A 17,186-nucleotide genomic window follows, 5' to 3' on the forward strand; every position below is an offset into this window, starting at 1 on the left:
CTCTTCAAGGAAATTGAAAGGGAAGCAATTCTACCTAACTCATTCCTCGAAGCAGGTATTACTCTAATACCAAAACCAGAAAAGACCCAACCGAAAAAGAGAACTACAAGCCAATCCACTAATGAATGTAGGTGCAAAAATTCTCAATAAAATACTGGCAAACATACTGCAGCAAATCAAGCAGATTGTTTACCGTGACCAAGTGGGATTCATCCCATGAATGCAGAGATGGATTCATCCGATGAATGCAGGGATGGTTCAACATACCAAAATCAGTACATGGAATCCACCATACCAATAGAGCCAAAAATAAGAATCACAGGATTATTTCTATAGATGCATAAAGTGCTTTTGATGAGGTCCAACACTCAACATTCATGATAAGAACCCCACAGAAAATCAGAATAGATGGTCTTTACCTCAATATGATAAAATCCATTTATGACAAACCAACAGCCATCAACATATTAAATATCCAAAAACTGAAAACTTTTACCATAAAATCAGGGACAAGACAAGGATGTCCATTATCACCAATCCTACTGAATATAGTGTTGGAAATACTAGCCAGAGCAATTAGACAAGAGTGAAATAAAAGGAGTAAGAATAGGAAAAGAAATTAAAATTATCATTATTTACAGGTGGGATGATACTCTACATAGAAGACCCCCAAAACTCCTTTGAAAGACTCCTAGGTATAATAAGTAAATTCAGTAATGTAGCTGGATACAAAGTCAACAGTCAAAAATCAATAGCATTCCTATACATAAACAACAAACTCACTGAGAGAGAAATTAGAGAAGCCACACCCTTCACAATGGCATCCCCAAAAATGAAATACTTAAGGATTAATCTAACAAAAGAAGTAAAAGATCTACTCATGGAAAATTATAATACCCTGAAAAAGAAGTTGAAGAGGATCTTAGAAAATGGAAAGACATCCCTTGTTCATGGAAAAGAAGAATAAATATTGTGAAAATGACCATTCTCCCAAAATCGTTATACAGATTTAATGCAATTCCAATCTAAATACCATGAGCATACCTCACAGATCCAGAGAAATCATTGCTAAAATTCATCTGAAACAAGAAGAGACCTAAAAGAGCAAAAGCAATTCTGAGCAACAAAGGCAAGGCAGGAGGCATCACAGTCCTTGACTTAAAGTTATACTACAGAGCTACTGTAATAAAATCAGCATGGTACCGGAATAAAAGTAGACCTGAAGATCAATGGAATAGATTAGAAGATACAACTACAACCACAAACACATTCAGCCAACTGATCTTTGATAAAGGGAGCCAAACTCGTTCACTGGAAGATAGTCTCTTTGATATATGGTGCTGCAAAAACTAGCGCTCCATATACAGAAAACTAAAACTATATCCATACCTACCACCATGTACTAAACTAAAGTCAAAATGGATCAAAGATCTAAATATTTAAACAGAAACACTAAATATGCTGAAAGCCAAAATAGGTAGAAAACTTGATGATATAGGGGTAGGCAGAAAATTCATGAGCAAAAGTCAAACCATATTGACAATCCTTCCAAGGATTAATAACTGGAATCTAGTCTTATTAAAAAGGTTTTGCATGTCAATAGAAGTCTCGAATAGAGCAAAAAGGATACCCATGAATTTTGAAAAAATCTTAGTCAACTGTCTCTTAGACAAAGGACTCCTGTCTAGAACATAAAAAAAACTTTTTTTGTACAATCAGACCCCTAAAATTCAAAGTTCTAATCCAAAAATGAGCATCTGAGATGAATACACAGTTCTCAGATAAATAAACACAAATGGCAAATAAATACATGAAACAATGTTCAGCATCATTGGTTATTAAAGAAATGCAAACTAAAACCACATTGAGATTCCAATTCACTCCAGAAAGAAAGGCCAGGATAAAGAAAAATTGCAAATGCTGGAGAGGCTGCAGGGAAAAAAGAACTTTTCTGCACTGTTGGTGGGAGTGCAGACTGATGCAACCACTGTGGAGGTCACTCTGCACATTCTTCAAACTGCTGGGATTGGAAGTCTCATTTGACCCAGTTATTCTGCTTTTAGGCATATTCCCAAAAGAACTGAAAACATCATACCACAGTGATATATGTGCACCCATGTTTATAGCAGCACAATTTGTAAATAGCCAGATCTTGGAAACAACCTAAATGCCCATCAACTGAGGAATGGATAAAAAAGAGATGATATTTTATACAATGGAGTACCACTGAGCTATGAAGAATGATCACATTGAGATATTTATAAGTGGGTAGATACAACTTGAGACCATACTTATAAGTGAAATAAATCAAACTCACATGTTTAAATACTGTCTCCCTAGTATAAGAAATGATAAGAGTACATAAGGTATAAAAGCCTCAATAAATATGATAAAAGATTGAGAATCTGCTTAAACCAGAAAAAAATAGCATCTCACGGAAAAGGAAGGGAAAAGAAAAAATATCTAAATTTCTATAAACACACTTAGGTTAGTTAAGATGATTGTGCTGCAAACTCTATCATTTCTTGGAAAAAAACAGTTAACAGTCATAGGATTAAAACAATTTTGTATGTTTGGGTCTGGTCATTGGAGGAACTGTTTGGGAGATCGCTATGCAAAATACCAACCTTGGTTATGTTCCTACCACCTTGTTTTGAAGGCCTATGTTATTTTGGGCTCTTTGCTGTTACTATTTATTGGTCTCTTTTGTTTCTTACTTTTTTAGTAATTTGTTTTGTTCTGTTTTTCCCTCTAATGCAGAAATGATAGGTGTACCTGGGTTATACATGCCAAGAACTTCTCCTAAACCATTTACAAGTATCGATTGTATTATGTGTGATGAAATTGTACTGAGTTTGTGAACAATATAGGAATCCAAGCAGCCTAATTGATAAATCTGGGATTTTACTGGCTGAGATCAGCGATCACTTTCATAGACCCATTTCAGAGTTCCACCAAGTGGCACTGAACTGGAAAGTTACAGAGCTTTTTAAAACAGAAAACCACAAAAAGACATTCTGTTAGAAACAATTTAGCTAGAAGCTTATATTAATTTTTGTTTGACACCCATATCCTGCTTCTTTGTTGAGCAGTTAAATTTTTCTCTTGTGGGTACAGCTCATTCAGCTTTTCTTTTGGGCTTGTACACTTAGTAATTTTTCACACTTCTGGGTCACATACAGGGCACAAGATGGCATTAGTTATGCCAAGCTACAATATTCCCCAGTGGTTTTAGTACATGAATCAAAGCCCTGATTCCTGGTCATCTTTATACCTAAAAGTCATCTTCTTCATCTAAATTTTGCAAATCTTTGTATTGGGTACACATAACCATTAATTTAATAGATTGGACTCTGCCTTGGATATAATGCATTACACAATTTATCACGCACTGGCCAATAGTGATAGTTAGTAGGAGGAAAACCAAGGGTCCTGCCAGAGCCAGGAGTAAGGTGGTTAGCCATGGGGTGGCACAGAACAAATTTCCATATCATCTCTGTTGATGACATCTCTCATGTCTCCTATCAGCTAAGTGCTTTCTGAGCTGACTAAAACTGTCTTTAATAACTCCTGCATGGTTGGTGTCATCAAGGTTTAGGCAAATCCCTCCTGTTTTAAGAATAGGAGGCCTAGACCTCATCGGTCCTGGAGAACCTTCTGAGTTAAGATACCGAGTGCAGGGTTAGGTCCAGTGAAGACTGCCAGATGAGCAGAAGGGGTGAGGCCCTCTGTACAGCAAACCAAGTTCCCAGTAGGGAGGCTAAATGTTGGTTAAGTGGGTAAGAGACATTTGTACATACACATTTGAATTACAACTGATTTGAAATTGGGAATACTTCAAGCGGAAACTTACGGACTGAATATAAAGTCCAGATCCCTGAATGTTTTCCAAAGTGAGGACTTAGAACACTGTCCCCACCAGCATGGAGAACCAGAATCAAGTTTTGAGGTGTTTACCATCTGGGTTTGATTACTGGTACTAACAGTAACCCATTTATTGGCTGTAACATATAAACAGATTTAGGGTCTGCATCTTTGGAGTTTTACATTTAAAAGGTCAAAAGACTTTTTGATAGTCTGCTTAGATGGAATCTCTGGTCTTGGGGGCTTGCAGTAGGAGTGATGAATCCAATGGCTCTTTCTGGTGACCTTGATGGATGTGAGATAGGGTCCTTTCTATTGATGTAGATTTGATCGCCAAGTGGGCTGCTAGAGGGTCATCAGGCTTTTTGAGAACAGTCGTCTGGATTCTGGACAAATGGTGGATCGAGTGCAAGAGGGGCTGTAGATCCTATAAGGTCTTAATAAGTTGCCCATTACTGACAGCAGCCAACTTATCCCCTTGAATATGGGGCAATTGGCCATACATGGCCTCAAATGCAGTAATATCCTGGAGGTAAGGGGTAAATAGCACAAACAGAAGAGCAAAAGGAAGGAGATTTGCCATTTTGCCAGTTTCAAGAACCAGTTTTTTAAAAATTTCCTTTATGGTCTTGTTTATTTTCTCTACTTGGCTTGAATTTTGAGGCCGGTAGGCACAATGTAATTTCCAATGGATTTCCAAAGCTGCAGCTAAATTTTGAGTAATCTGAGCTATAAAAGCTGGGCCATTGTTGGACCCCAGGTTGGTGGGCACACCAAATCGAGGTGCTATCTCATAGAGGAGTTTCTTAGCTACTGTGAGAGCTGATTTAGATGTAGTGGTGAATCCTTCGGTCTACCCGTTGAATGTGTCTATGAGAATTCAGAGAAATTCATGTCCCCTTTTTCCTGGGCCCATTTCAGTAAAGTCTATCTCCCAGTGGTGTCCAGGGGTAAATCCTCATGGTCTCTTTCAAACATCAGTGGTGGCCAGCTTAGGATTCACCCGAAGACATTATGGACATTTTTGATTGACCTGTTTAGTCAGACAAGATTATTTAGCCAATCTGGTTCCCCCAAGTGAGTGGCCTGATGGGTCTCCTGGGCGAGATGAGATGAGGCACATAGTGAGATGAGAACTTGCCTATCCAGTAAGGTCTGCCAGCCTTCCAGAGAGAGTTGGGCTTCTAGGCTCTTTGCTGGTCTCAAGTCTGAATCTGAATAGGATGACTTGAGTAGCATGGGTGGTGGAGAGCTGGGAGGAGTGTTATGGCCCCATTGATTTCAGTACCACCTCTTCGGCTGTCTTTTCACCAAGGGCATTTCCATGAGCTATTGGGATGCATTCTCGTTGGTGCCACAACGTATAATGGAAAAACTTTTGAGGAAACCAAATGGCAGGCAGGAGGTCTCATGTCTCGGGGACATTCTGGATCTTTGTTTCTTTTGAAATTTATAGCTCCATGAATATGGATGGTAGCAAAAACATACAAATTACACACACACACATACACACATATATATACATATACATATATATATATACACACATATATATTTGCTAGTTGGCTTCCAAGCAGCTGGCTTCCAAACAGCTGCTTTTAAAACATTCAAAAAAAGTCTGGAAAAATCATACAGAGAGCCTCCTATCTTGGATAGAGTAAGTGAGGGGAAATCTGAGGTCCAAATGGGCCTTGTCCCATCTGGAGTGCCATCAAGTCCCAGGTCCAGTGTTTATCTCAGGATGTGGATGCGCTCTTGTTTCTCATAAGTAAAGAGATTCTGGAGGAGCGCTTGGCAGGTTCTTCAGGGGGAATGAGTTGGGAGAGGAGGATCCTGGGGCAGAAGCCCAAAAAAGGTGTGCTGCAGGTGGCCATGCTTGTGTCTACTAGAGAAGCCATGCTGCTGCTTGTGCACTTGGCCAGGGAGAGCTGCACACCACCATTGCCCCCACCACACTGCACAGGCTTTGGCTTTGGCTCTGGCTCTGGCTCTGGCTCTGGCTGTGGGGGTTGCCACTGTCTCGTTGCCTGTGCTCCTGCAGCTGTGCTGGGAGTCACAGCATAAAATGGTTAAGGTGCCATGCTTGGGCTGATTACTCCGTGTACAGGAAGGAGGAATGGGATGCTGAGCTATTTTTTGTTCTAGAAGACTGGAAATATTCAGTATTCAGTGTTCAGTTTTCAGGGTGTGGGGGCACATGGTGAATGAGGGAACTGCAGGCAGGGGTGAGTACACCTTCTCACCAGGGAACCCCACCAGATGGGGTGCCCATAGTGATGGCAGTGGCAGCAGCTGCAGTAGTAGTGCCGTTGTTTTTTGAAGAGTAGAGTTAGACCTGCTAACACAAAGACAAATTAGAGACCTAAAAGTGGTGGTTTGCCATAGGAAGATGTTCTCCAGAAAAATATCTGAAAATGTTTAAGAAAACAATGCAGAGGCAACAAAAAAGCAGAAGCAGACTGACCCAATCACATGAATAACAGACACTGAACTGGTTAGAAAAAAGATCAATAAGACAAAGATAGAGATTAAGTCAGTGTATAAACTGACACCAGGAACTAATTAGACACTAAGGATGGCAAGTCCCAGGCCAAGTTGGTCTTGGTCTGGGATTAAGTCCCCCAGAGTGAAATGTTGCATCCAACATCTCCAGGACCATGAGGGGCACGTCTACAAACTAAAACAATCTCATTGGTAAGGACCTGGACTTCTCACACTGAATTAATGTCCAGGATTTCTGTTTTGGTTTCTCTTTGAAATGAAAAGATTCCTCAGGGATGAAAAAAACATCTCTCAGTAGTCCCCCTAAAGAATAATTCACCCCAACACAATGACGCTTGAATTGTTTGGTTCTGACCTGCGTTGTTCTCTTACAATGTCCTCTCTTATCTGAATCTCGCCCCATTTTTTAAAATTAATCTATTTTCTCTCATTTTTTTAATTAAGGGAAAACTAAATTAAAAAATAGTGGGATATATTATAGTAACTTTCTTGGTTTTCCTATTAACCTGATTTGAACCCCAGGATTGCTCTCCTCATCTTGTTCTGTCTGATTATTCTATATTCTATTTTGTTTGGTAGTATCAAATTTGAGGGTATAGGCAACCACTTTGAAGGCATAAGATATACTATGATGCCCATTATGGTTTGACTATTATCCTTTTTTTGAAGTCCTGTAAGGTCTCCAGTGTAGGTTTTAATGGTCTTGTTCTGTACTGTTTTGATCAATTCTATTATACCTGACGATATAGGCAACTCAATTTAAAAATAGCAAGAGGCACAATGGTAACCACTTTCGATCACCTGGTATTCTATTTTTGCAACATGTACCATGTCCATCCTTCTATTCTGACTCTGTTTTGCTTAGTCACGTTTGGTTTTATTCTCTTTGAAATAAATGTAATAAGAACCGTGGGAGTAATAAAACCCAAAAAGTCTAATTGTTATTGTTAAAAAGAGAGAAAAGGAAGGTGGACTAAGGGATATAACCGCAATATGTTTGAGTGTGTAGGATGGAAAACCATATTACTGAGCTTTTGTTGGATCATTGAACCGAACTGTCTACAATGTCACTGTATGAATGTCCACTTTATATGCTTTAATTTTGTAATTTGGACAACTTTTTCTGGGAAGATGATATATAACCTATTAACTGGAGATTTCTTACTGTATATTTTTTTCTTGAAATTCTCTATTACTTGTACCCCTTTACTGCTTTTTTTTTCATGTCCTTTCTTTTTTTCTCTTTAAATAAAAAAAAAAAAGAATAATTCACCTCGATTAAAAGCTTGGATGCTTCAAATCCCTAAAAGGGGGGCAGGCATCCTGGGTGAGCCCCAAAATGAAGTGGGTTCAAGAGCAATATAGGAATCCAAGCAGCCTAATTGATAAATTTGGGGTTTTATTAGCTGAGATCAGTGACCACATGCATACACCCATTTGAGAGTCCCACTGAGTGGCACTAAACTGGAAAGTTTTAGAGCTTTTTAAAACAGAAAACCACAAAAAGACACCCTGTTAGAAACAATTTATCTAAAATCTTACATTAAATTTTGTTTGACTCACGTATCTTGCTTGTTCGTTGAGCAGGTTAATTTTTCGCTTGTGGTTACAAGTCATTCTGCTTTTCTGGAACTTGTAGTCTAAGTAATTGCTCACACTTCTGAGTCAAATGCAGGGCACAGATGGCAATAGTTATGCCAAGCTACAACAGAAATGAACAGCTACTTTGAAGAAAAAGAGACATTATGGTATCCACTGCTGATTTCTTATTGTCATGCTGTGAAACCCAGTGATGTCTTTATTCTTTGTCCAGAGTGGTGTTAGTCTACTTTGTATGATTTAATTTCAACATACATGGAGGTATGGACAGCTATCTTGAAGAGAACAAGACACATTACTGTGGCCATTATTGATTTCTTATCGTCTGGTTTTGAAGCCTTATAATGTCTAAATTACTCTGCTTTGATCAATTTTATACTATTTTGTTTGGTATGTATTCATTTTGTGTGAAGAAGATATAGACAATTATTTAGATGAAAACAAAAAACATGGTAGCCACTGTAGATGTCCTTGCTATGTAATCTGTGTTACTTAATTTGTTTTCTTCTAATCTGCTTTGTTCTGTTGTGTCATTTTTTTATTTTACCGTGTTTTGAATAAATAAATAAATGAATAAATAAATAAATAAATAACATTTCTTCTAAAATCAAGATGCTTTAAACTTTTTCGTATAAGAGAAAAGAAGGGACCCTAAGATTCCTGCATAACAACTTTGAACCCCCAAGTACATCTTTGGAGATCAGATTACAAGTTTTGCTTCCTTGATTTTCAAGAAGTAGGCCAGTCTGGCTAGTATCTTTCCTACACGCTAACTGCAAATAGAATTGTATTAAATGATGTGCATGTAAATGTCTCATTTCTCTTACAGGGGTTCAGTCCATCACAATTTTGTTGACTTCACTTTTGCCACTGGGAAAATTATTGGACAGATGTTATCATTGAAAGGAAAGATAGACTCAGAGGTAGCTATGGACCTCATCAACAAAGCTTCGTTAGCATTCTTACAGAAATACTTAGGTAAGAAACTGGTATTTTCTCTGTGAAATGGATGATTCTCAGGACAGAACTGTGCTGCCTTAAAACTATGCTACTGTCATTTTAACCTTTTTTCAGTAGACTCCAGATTAGCCAAAGCAGTAACTCAATTTTTTCTTTCTTTTTTTTTTTTTTTTTTTTTTTTTTTTTTTTTTTGGTCTTTTTCCTTTTTATCGGTACCAGGGATGGAACTCACGACTGCCTGCTTGGAAAGCAGGCGCTTATGCCGCTGAGCTAAATCCCGAGCCCCAGTAACTCAATTTCAAAAGCAAAACTTTAAGAGCTAATTTTACCACTGGGGATATCACAGATCATAGAAAGCATGTCTGCCTGTGAAAGTCGGGGTGAGGAGCACCCTGGGGTCCTGGCTCCTTTCTCAGTTTCCTGCCTCTGCTGAAGCATCCCTTTGGGGCACAGTTTGGGCTGTGTAATGTTTAATCTCTAATGTCATCTAGAGGCCCTAGGCTGTTTAGTGTGCTCAGATGTTTCATAACTTTTCCCATTTCGTGTTTTCCAGGACTTGATAAAAATTTTGACCAGTGGAACTCTCTGATGGAAGGAGATGATGAGAATCTTATTCCAGAGTTCACAATACCCACCACTATGCAGAGCTCTACAGGAACAGAACAAAGGAATCCAGATTAAAGGCAGTTTTTTTTTTTTAAAGAAAAGTTCATTGAAAAACTATCTAAAACAGAGCGAGTGCATGTGTGAAGAGACTTCAATGTATTTTCTGAGGTGACTCATATTTTAAAATGTGGGCTATTCAGTAACACTGGCAAAGGCTTGAGTTAAGAAAATTTTCCCTTAAACGTAAGCAAAGAGTGAAATATTAAAACAAAAATATCACATCAACCTAGTTGGAATTTCATTGAACTGATCCTTTTTTACTGTCAAAATTAAAAACTGTTTTTATAATATTTTAATGGCAGTGCATATTAAAATAGATAAAATGACAATGAAAATGTCTCAAAGATCTAAGATCCTGTAAGCCTACAGGGCTTTTTGTCTGTGATACTAAATTATGATCAGCACAGTTTTAGCAACACAGCATTCTAGGCAAAAGTGGCAGTGTTTCTCTTTGACTTTTGGTCCTGATAAATAAAATTAGATAAAGTTGAAAGTAAAGACAAAGTTTTAATGCAGACTTGCTGATAAGAGGAGTGGATGAAGGTTAGGACAGTTGGGGACAGGGAAGAGACAGCAGAATAAAGAGAGTGGGTAACTTATTTGCATTTTTAATGCTTTATCTCTGATGCCATTTAATGAGCAAAGGTGCCTCTGGGTTAGAGTTGGGTACAATGCCTGGGGACTCCGACCTGTGAAGAATAACAAAGAAAACATTCAGAAGTATGCTTTTCTTCTTTAAAAGGGGTTTTTTCAATTTTGCAAATTTTATATGTAACAATGGTATCACAAGTGGGTGTTAAAAAATACCTTAAAATGCTGATACTTATAAATCTGGAAATCTTCGGAAATGTTTTTTGCTGTTCATTACTGTTCATTTGCTGTTCATTCAGAAATGTTTTTTGCTGGTCTTAAGTTTGATGTGACCCCTACAGAATCCCCAGAACTAAGTGCACTTAGCTCAAGCCTGCTCTGTTTGATCAGGGCCATCCATGCTAACCAAGCAAACCTGGCTCAAGGACCAGTCTTAAGTGCTTTTCCCTGGTCACTAAGCAATGGTATATCCTGATTTGGCCCCACCAGACTGATTTAGTGCTTAAAGGTAAAAAATCACTCAATCTGAGAAAACTGACTTCTCATCCCTGACGTCATTTAGAATACAATTGTTTAAATGGTGATTCTGACCCTTAGTTTGAATCGGACAGTTTTCTACAATCTGACCAAAGTGTACATCCTTCCATGTTGTCTATTGATAATACATCGCTGGATCTCCCAGTGAGCCTGCCCAAGTTGCCTACTGATTCTTTACCCTAGGAAGAAGCAATGTATTTATCAACTCAACTGTTAGAGCACGTTTTACAATAATTTGTTGGTGGCACAGACAGATGCCAAAACGAGAAAAAAGCTGGTGAACATACTCAATGAATTAAAGTTTAAAAAGAAAACAATCTAGTCTTTTTTAGGGAAAAGAGAGCAACATTTGCCAAGTGTTCACTCCTTTTCAGCAAAAACAAGTATTTCTGTGTAACAATACAAGATCGAGGTGTGGTGGTGCACACCTGTAATCCCAGAACTCCGGAGGCCAGGCAGGAAGATTGCTATGAGTTCAAGGCCAACCCTGGCTACACAGTGACTTCATGCTCAGCTCGGTCAGCTCAGCAAGACCGTGTCTCATAAAGCAAAAAGAAAAACAGTGTAAGGCTTTATCATAGCCATTTTATAGATGAGGAAGATCAAGGCTAAAAGCTATTATATAACCCACCAGGGTCACCTATCTAGTAATTAACATGGAGCCAAGAGCTGCGTGCTTCGCACTAAACACCCCATATTTTAAAGGCATTCGATGTTGGAGGATGTGAGATGGATCAAGATTGATCAAGCTCTGAGGGTCCCTAGCTGACCTTAGGCAACTTGTTTAACTTTTCTTAAAGTCTTCAATTTTCTCACCTCTAAAATATGGATGTCACTCTGCACCTAAAAGCCAATGGTTAAAATGGAACAATGCTTCAAAATATCACTTAATAGCTGAGGGCCAAGATTTCATATTGCTAAGTTTCCCAAGTCCCAATTTTAGAGGAAGACAGATGGTACCACAGGCACAAGGAAGGGAGAGCACCGTGACTTTAAGTATAAACTTTATTGTCATCTCATGCCATACTAGCAAGCAAAATAAGAAGAAGAAGAATATTTAACTAGAAAGATAAAGCAAAACTTCAAGGTCCAAATAAAAACTCTGAAGAAGTTACTGCTACCAAATCCCTACTAAGCAGTGTCATCTAACAGACTTGTCACAAACCTATATTTTTCTATTAGAATGTAAACATTATATTGAAAAGATGTCAACAGTTTTTCCTTTGAAATGTGAGTAAAGTGGTAACAAAATTGCTGAGCAATGAAAATCCTCCCAGATCACTAGAAACATAAAAATAATTAAAGGTAGAAGAGAGATCCCAAACCCATCAACACAGCAGTCACAGTATAAACACACTCCATCGCCAATCACTGCCCTGTTTTGTTTTTGAGACCCATCAGTTTTCAGCAGTGACACTAAGCTGTGATGTGCTGCCAGCCTTCTCTGGTATTCCTGGTCCAGTTGAGACATCATTTGGGCTGCTGCAAGAGGCCTCAGCAAAACCGAGGTCACCTCCAGACCCCTCTTCTGAGACAAGAAGAGAAACACCTTCATCTGAGAAAGAAGTATTAAGACAGAAAAATTATTCAGGGGCACTCAACCAGGATGAATCTAATGACCTCTCAAAAGAGAGAGGGAGCTGTGAGTGTTCTAATTACTGCAAAGAAATAGAAATACAGATGTTTTTAGTAGTTTGCTCTTACACTCTGCCTATTAACAATATTTCTTTGAAAGATCTTGGAACTGGCTGCCTCTTGCGACACTGAGGTTAACAAGGCTTATCACCAGTGGTTCTCTTTTTTTTGATGGGTGTGTGATTTTCCACATTACACTGAAGACATCGACAGCTGACCTCATAGTCAATGTGCCTCAACTCTGAGAGCCAAAGTGCTACTTCTGAATGCCAGTAGCATAACTCAGCACACCCAGCAACTTGAGTCTCACCACACAGCTCAGCTAAACATACATATAAAGTCTGCTCTGTCCTGTGCATTGGAAACTGTAAATGTACCCTTAAAACCCATCATGGAATGCCTTTACATAGATGCTAAAATAATGCATGTCTTAATTTGGAAAGGGGAATGTGCTTAGGGAAAACTAGAATATTTGCAGTAAGGAAAACAATCAAAACCTTTTGTATCTTGGACAGATTTCACTTGGTCTTAGATACAGGTAAGCTCAGTGCAGAGATGGGGAGTTAAGGAGAGTTTCCAGTGCTGGCCTGAGCCCCGAGTTGAACAGGATCATTTCTCTTAGAGAAGCATTTTCTTGCTCTGAGAAACTCTTGTCCTATCTCCCTTCAGTCACTGACCAAGTGTTGGAGTCAAGGAAGAGCTGTAAAGCCTTTAACAGCTTTGGCAGGGGCAACCTTCTCACTGTCACGCAAGGTGACCCTGATCTCCTTCCTGACATACTTTGACTTGTGCTCTCAAGAGCCCGATGCCTCTGGGAATCCCATGTGTGTGTGGCAGAAGTTTCAGCTCCTCACGACTAGATAGGTTCTGGGTTACACTTACATGCCAGATGTCCTTAATTATTTATGGGAGCAGTGACAACTTTGGGGGTCAATGCTGACAAATGTAACAATGACTTTGGGACCTGTAAGGTCTCTTTTGCTCTCTGTGCCATAGTAGTTCCTTGGGGTTGGGCTGCCTGGGACTTCTGTAAGGGGGAGGTATAGTTTTTCCTAAAGTCCTTATTTCTATTTCTTTTGACTCTTCTGATGTCTTCGAAGGCTGACTCAGTTGCTGTCCTTTAAATATCAGCAAGTGTGACATACAAATGTGGTCTTCCAACCTTTGAAAACCCTCAGAAGATCTAGTAGCAAGATTCCAGCAGGGAGCACTTGCTGGAGGAGAGTGGCAACTGCCCCTCCTGGGTGGTCCCAGAGTCCCCACCAACCCTCACATGGGACCTTCTTGAGGTACCTGGTTGCAAAGCCCTTGGCTTTAGTACCTCAGATTAGAGCTGTCCAGCCCAGCCTGCTCTTTCCATGTCCATGATCCTGCAATGCAGGAATCTCTGACTGCCCAGGATCCCACGGTCAGCTTCAAGACCTGCTTTGCTCTTCTGACCAAGTCAATGCTAGAAAAGCCCGGTCAGCAGTGTTTTTATAATCTGGGTCCACACAGGGCACATCCAAGACCTTCTGGGCAGAATGCTATCTGTCACATGCCATTCTGGCCCACCAGCATGTCTTGTGACCCACTGTCTCCATTACCCACCATCCGGGCTGCTGTAAACCAAATGTCCCCACAAGGGAGCCTTTATCTGTGAACATCCTGGAAGCCCCACAGGCCCACATGACCCACATGGCCATGAACCCTCCACCCAGAAAATCAGTAGCCCGGAGCTCATGGTCCTTACTTTAGAGACAGAGTTCACGTTCAGATCCCAGACTGGCTTCTAACTGTCCCTGTGGCCATGGGCATATTTAACCTGCCTCTCCCTGCTTTCTCATATGAACTCTGAGCTCTGAGGGCAAAATGCTTTCATGTGTGTAAGATGCTTAGCATGCTGCTTGCAGAGTAAAATGACATTATCATTGATCACTGTGCAAACATCCACTTACTCTCCTTCCTTGTCTCATTCATCTGGAGTTACACACGGGGGCGGGGCCAAGGGTGAGCACCTCACATCCAGCCTCTCTTGCACGATGCTCACAGCTGCATCTGGAGGTGCTGGCAGGCTGTTACAGACCCTTTGAGCTGCTTTCCCTCCACAGCCCTATTAGAGTAGCTCCTCTTCATCTGTGGCTTAAATCACCCCTGTTCAACTGTAGTCAGGAAATATTAAATGAAAATTCCAAACATAAACAACTCATGCATTTTAAATTGCACACTGTTCCTAGTAGCATAATGGACTCACAAGCAGTCCTGCTCTATCCTGTCTCCATCCAGCATTCTGAGAACCACTATGCATGCTACTCACCCACTGGTCACTGGGCAGCTGCTTTGGTGATTGGGTGAGTAGTTATTTCAGCACCTCTGTTCCGGTGACCCTGATTTCACTCAGTGATGGCCCGAAGAACAGTGATGTATAGGAGGTGCTGTGCATAAAATGTGTAAGTCAGTCGGACCTGGCACTCTATGGGAAGCATAGGGCAGAGAGGAAAGTTCCCAGAGCGTTCTATGCACTCAGTTTCACTGAGACTTTGGAAAGTATCCCCTGTGGATAGGAAGGGATTGTACATAAGTTTTCAGATTCAGTGAATACTCTCCTGGGTTTAAGCCAGGCTTAATTCCAGTCCCCAGGGGATGACATGGATGCTGAGTTCCCCCAGTGAAAAAAACTCTTGTTTATTCTTCCCTGTTTCCTTCACCTCAGCCTCTCGATATCCTATCCCCAAGCCTTCATCTACGTGACAGGCTGCAGAACACATATGCAACCAATAGACTCTGAGGACCAATAACAACATTCCTCCAGGGCTTTATATCCCTCTAACAAGCCCACAATGACTCATTTTTGACAGACAAAGGGAGCGATCGAGAGTGGGTCATCGAACCAGGAAACAGCAGATCCAGGACTCAAAAGTTGGCAGCTGGAGGCAGCGGCTACATTTCTAAACCACTGGCTTCCTCTGCTACAGGGTAAGTGTCCTCAAGGGGAACACCCCAGCATAGCCATGCATGTAGACAACTTTCAAATGTGTTGTGATGCTCACACTCAGAATGGTGCCTATATGAGGTTTGTGTGTTTGTAATACTGCACATTTGTTTCTTGCCTGTTCTGTGTCTCTTTTATTCAAGGTAGTAGTTGGTTGTGGCTCTAGTTTTTCATAATGTGGGAATCCCTGGTCCTTGAAGAAGAATCTACAGTCATACTTTGGAAAACAATTCTTCATGGAGATCAGTAGAGAGCTGCACAATGCAAGTGCCACAAGGGATGAGCTTGTCTTAGCAAGCCACAGACATGACCAAATATTTTGAGGGCCAACAGTGCCATAGTGGAGAACTTAGAGATAAGGTGATATGCTGGCTTTTTTCCTGTATCCTTGTTACTATAAAACATCCAAAGCAGGAGATGTTATCTCCTTCCTCTATCATTCAGTCTGGGAAGGGTCAGTTTTGAGACACTGATCCATCAACCACTTTCTTACAATTTATTTGAAAGGAAGTTGCCTGATGATTTGCTCTTAGGTCTTTCTCTAACTCCGTATGTTCCATATTAGTTCTATTATTGTTGCTATCATAAGCTTGATGGATTGGAGCAACACAGTTGATTATGCTGTAATCTCTGGGTCAGGTGTCTGATATGAACTCACTGGGTTAAAAAGGAGTTGGCAAGGCTAAGCTCTTCTTGGGTCCTGCAGGGAACCTCAGACTCCTGTCCTTCTCCAGATTCTAGAAGTTCCACAGTTTCTAACTCATATACCTTCCTTCATCTTCAAGGCCAACCAAGGCTGATTGGCTGTCACATGACATCAGTCAGATCTCTGCTGCTGGCATCCCTTCCGCCACCTTGGGCTACGTTGGGCCTCCAGATGATCCATAATCATCTCCCTATTTTAAGGCAGTTGATTGGCAGCTCTAATTCCATCTACAATCTTAACTCCGCTTTGCCACATGACAAACGTATCAGTCTTTACCTATTAATGAGAAGCACTGAAAAAGAGAAAAGTAGAAACAAAAATTTAAAATTACCTTTAGCTAGCTGGGTTTGGTGGTTTATGCCTGTAATCCCAAGATTCAGGACAAGTTCAAGATCAGCCTGGGCTGCAAAGTGAGCTCAAGGCAAGCCCAAACGACATACTGAGACCCTATCTCAAAAAACCACATAAACATGCCTGCACGCGCGCACACACACACACACACACTACCTGTAGTTACCAACTATGTAAAAATCTTCAAAGATAAACCTTATAAATGTTGAAATATTTATTTTGTCCCTCCTGCTATCCCTGTCTTGCATTTCTATTTCATATAACTCTATCTAAAACGATGACAATTCTCTTAATCCTCCATGTGATATTTTCCTTTATTTTAAACATAATATTCCTCATGATCAACAAACTCTTTTGCAACATCACTTTTAAATTATGCCTTATGGGCCAACGGTTAGCTCAGCATCATAAGTGCCTCCCTGTCAAGTGCTAGGCTGTGAGTTTGATCCTCAGCACAGAAAAAAAAAACATTTCTTATTAGTGATGCAATAACTTTTGTCGTAACACTTGAGACATAATGGGAAAAACATTGATTTTAAATAACTGGCTTTTAAGTATGAATTTTTACAAGACCATTTCGTACTTTTTAATTAAAATTGCATCATAAACAGTTTCCTGAATCATAAAAGATTATTTTACAGCCCCAGGTGGTGGTGTTCGGGAGTGTCCTGATTGACATTTGTGGGGTTTTGGTTGTGGCACATGTACCTGTGTATGTTGGCTCTTATGGAGTTAAATAAATGCTCTGCCGTATATACTAAGTGTTATTTCCCTGTGTTTAAGACATTTTTATGCTAACACTAG

At 40.1% G+C, this 17,186-nt stretch overlaps 2 protein-coding genes across 7 annotated transcripts in view; both read left to right on the forward strand.

Moving 5' to 3' along the window:
- Pla2g7 (phospholipase A2 group VII) overlaps positions 1-9,816 on the forward strand; it is a 48,731-nt gene extending 38,915 nt beyond the window's left edge. For 4 of the 5 annotated variants that reach the window (XM_013156530.3, XM_005005287.4, XM_013156531.3 and 1 more), the window contains exons 11-12: positions 8,795-8,943; positions 9,479-9,816. In XM_013156530.3, coding sequence (XP_013011984.1) covers positions 8,795-8,943; positions 9,479-9,606 — 277 coding nt within the window. In that variant the 3' untranslated portion in view covers positions 9,607-9,816. The remainder of the gene's footprint in view (positions 1-8,794; positions 8,944-9,478) is intronic. The other variant, NM_001172886.1, reaches the window with a different exon arrangement.
- An 824-nt stretch (positions 9,817-10,640) lies between these two features.
- LOC100732766 (platelet-activating factor acetylhydrolase-like) overlaps positions 10,641-17,186 on the forward strand; it is a 28,044-nt gene continuing 21,498 nt past the window's right edge. For both annotated transcript variants that reach the window (XM_003473623.5, XM_063238780.1), the window contains exons 1-2: positions 10,641-12,361; positions 15,192-15,309. In XM_003473623.5, coding sequence (XP_003473671.2) covers positions 12,326-12,361; positions 15,192-15,309 — 154 coding nt within the window. In that variant the 5' untranslated portion in view covers positions 10,641-12,325. The remainder of the gene's footprint in view (positions 12,362-15,191; positions 15,310-17,186) is intronic.

Source organism: Cavia porcellus, unplaced genomic scaffold (assembly GCF_034190915.1).
Source record: "Cavia porcellus strain 051 isolate PalLab524CR breed Dunkin Hartley unplaced genomic scaffold, mCavPor4.1 scaffold_28, whole genome shotgun sequence".
Classification (NCBI taxonomy): domain Eukaryota; kingdom Metazoa; phylum Chordata; class Mammalia; order Rodentia; family Caviidae; genus Cavia; species Cavia porcellus.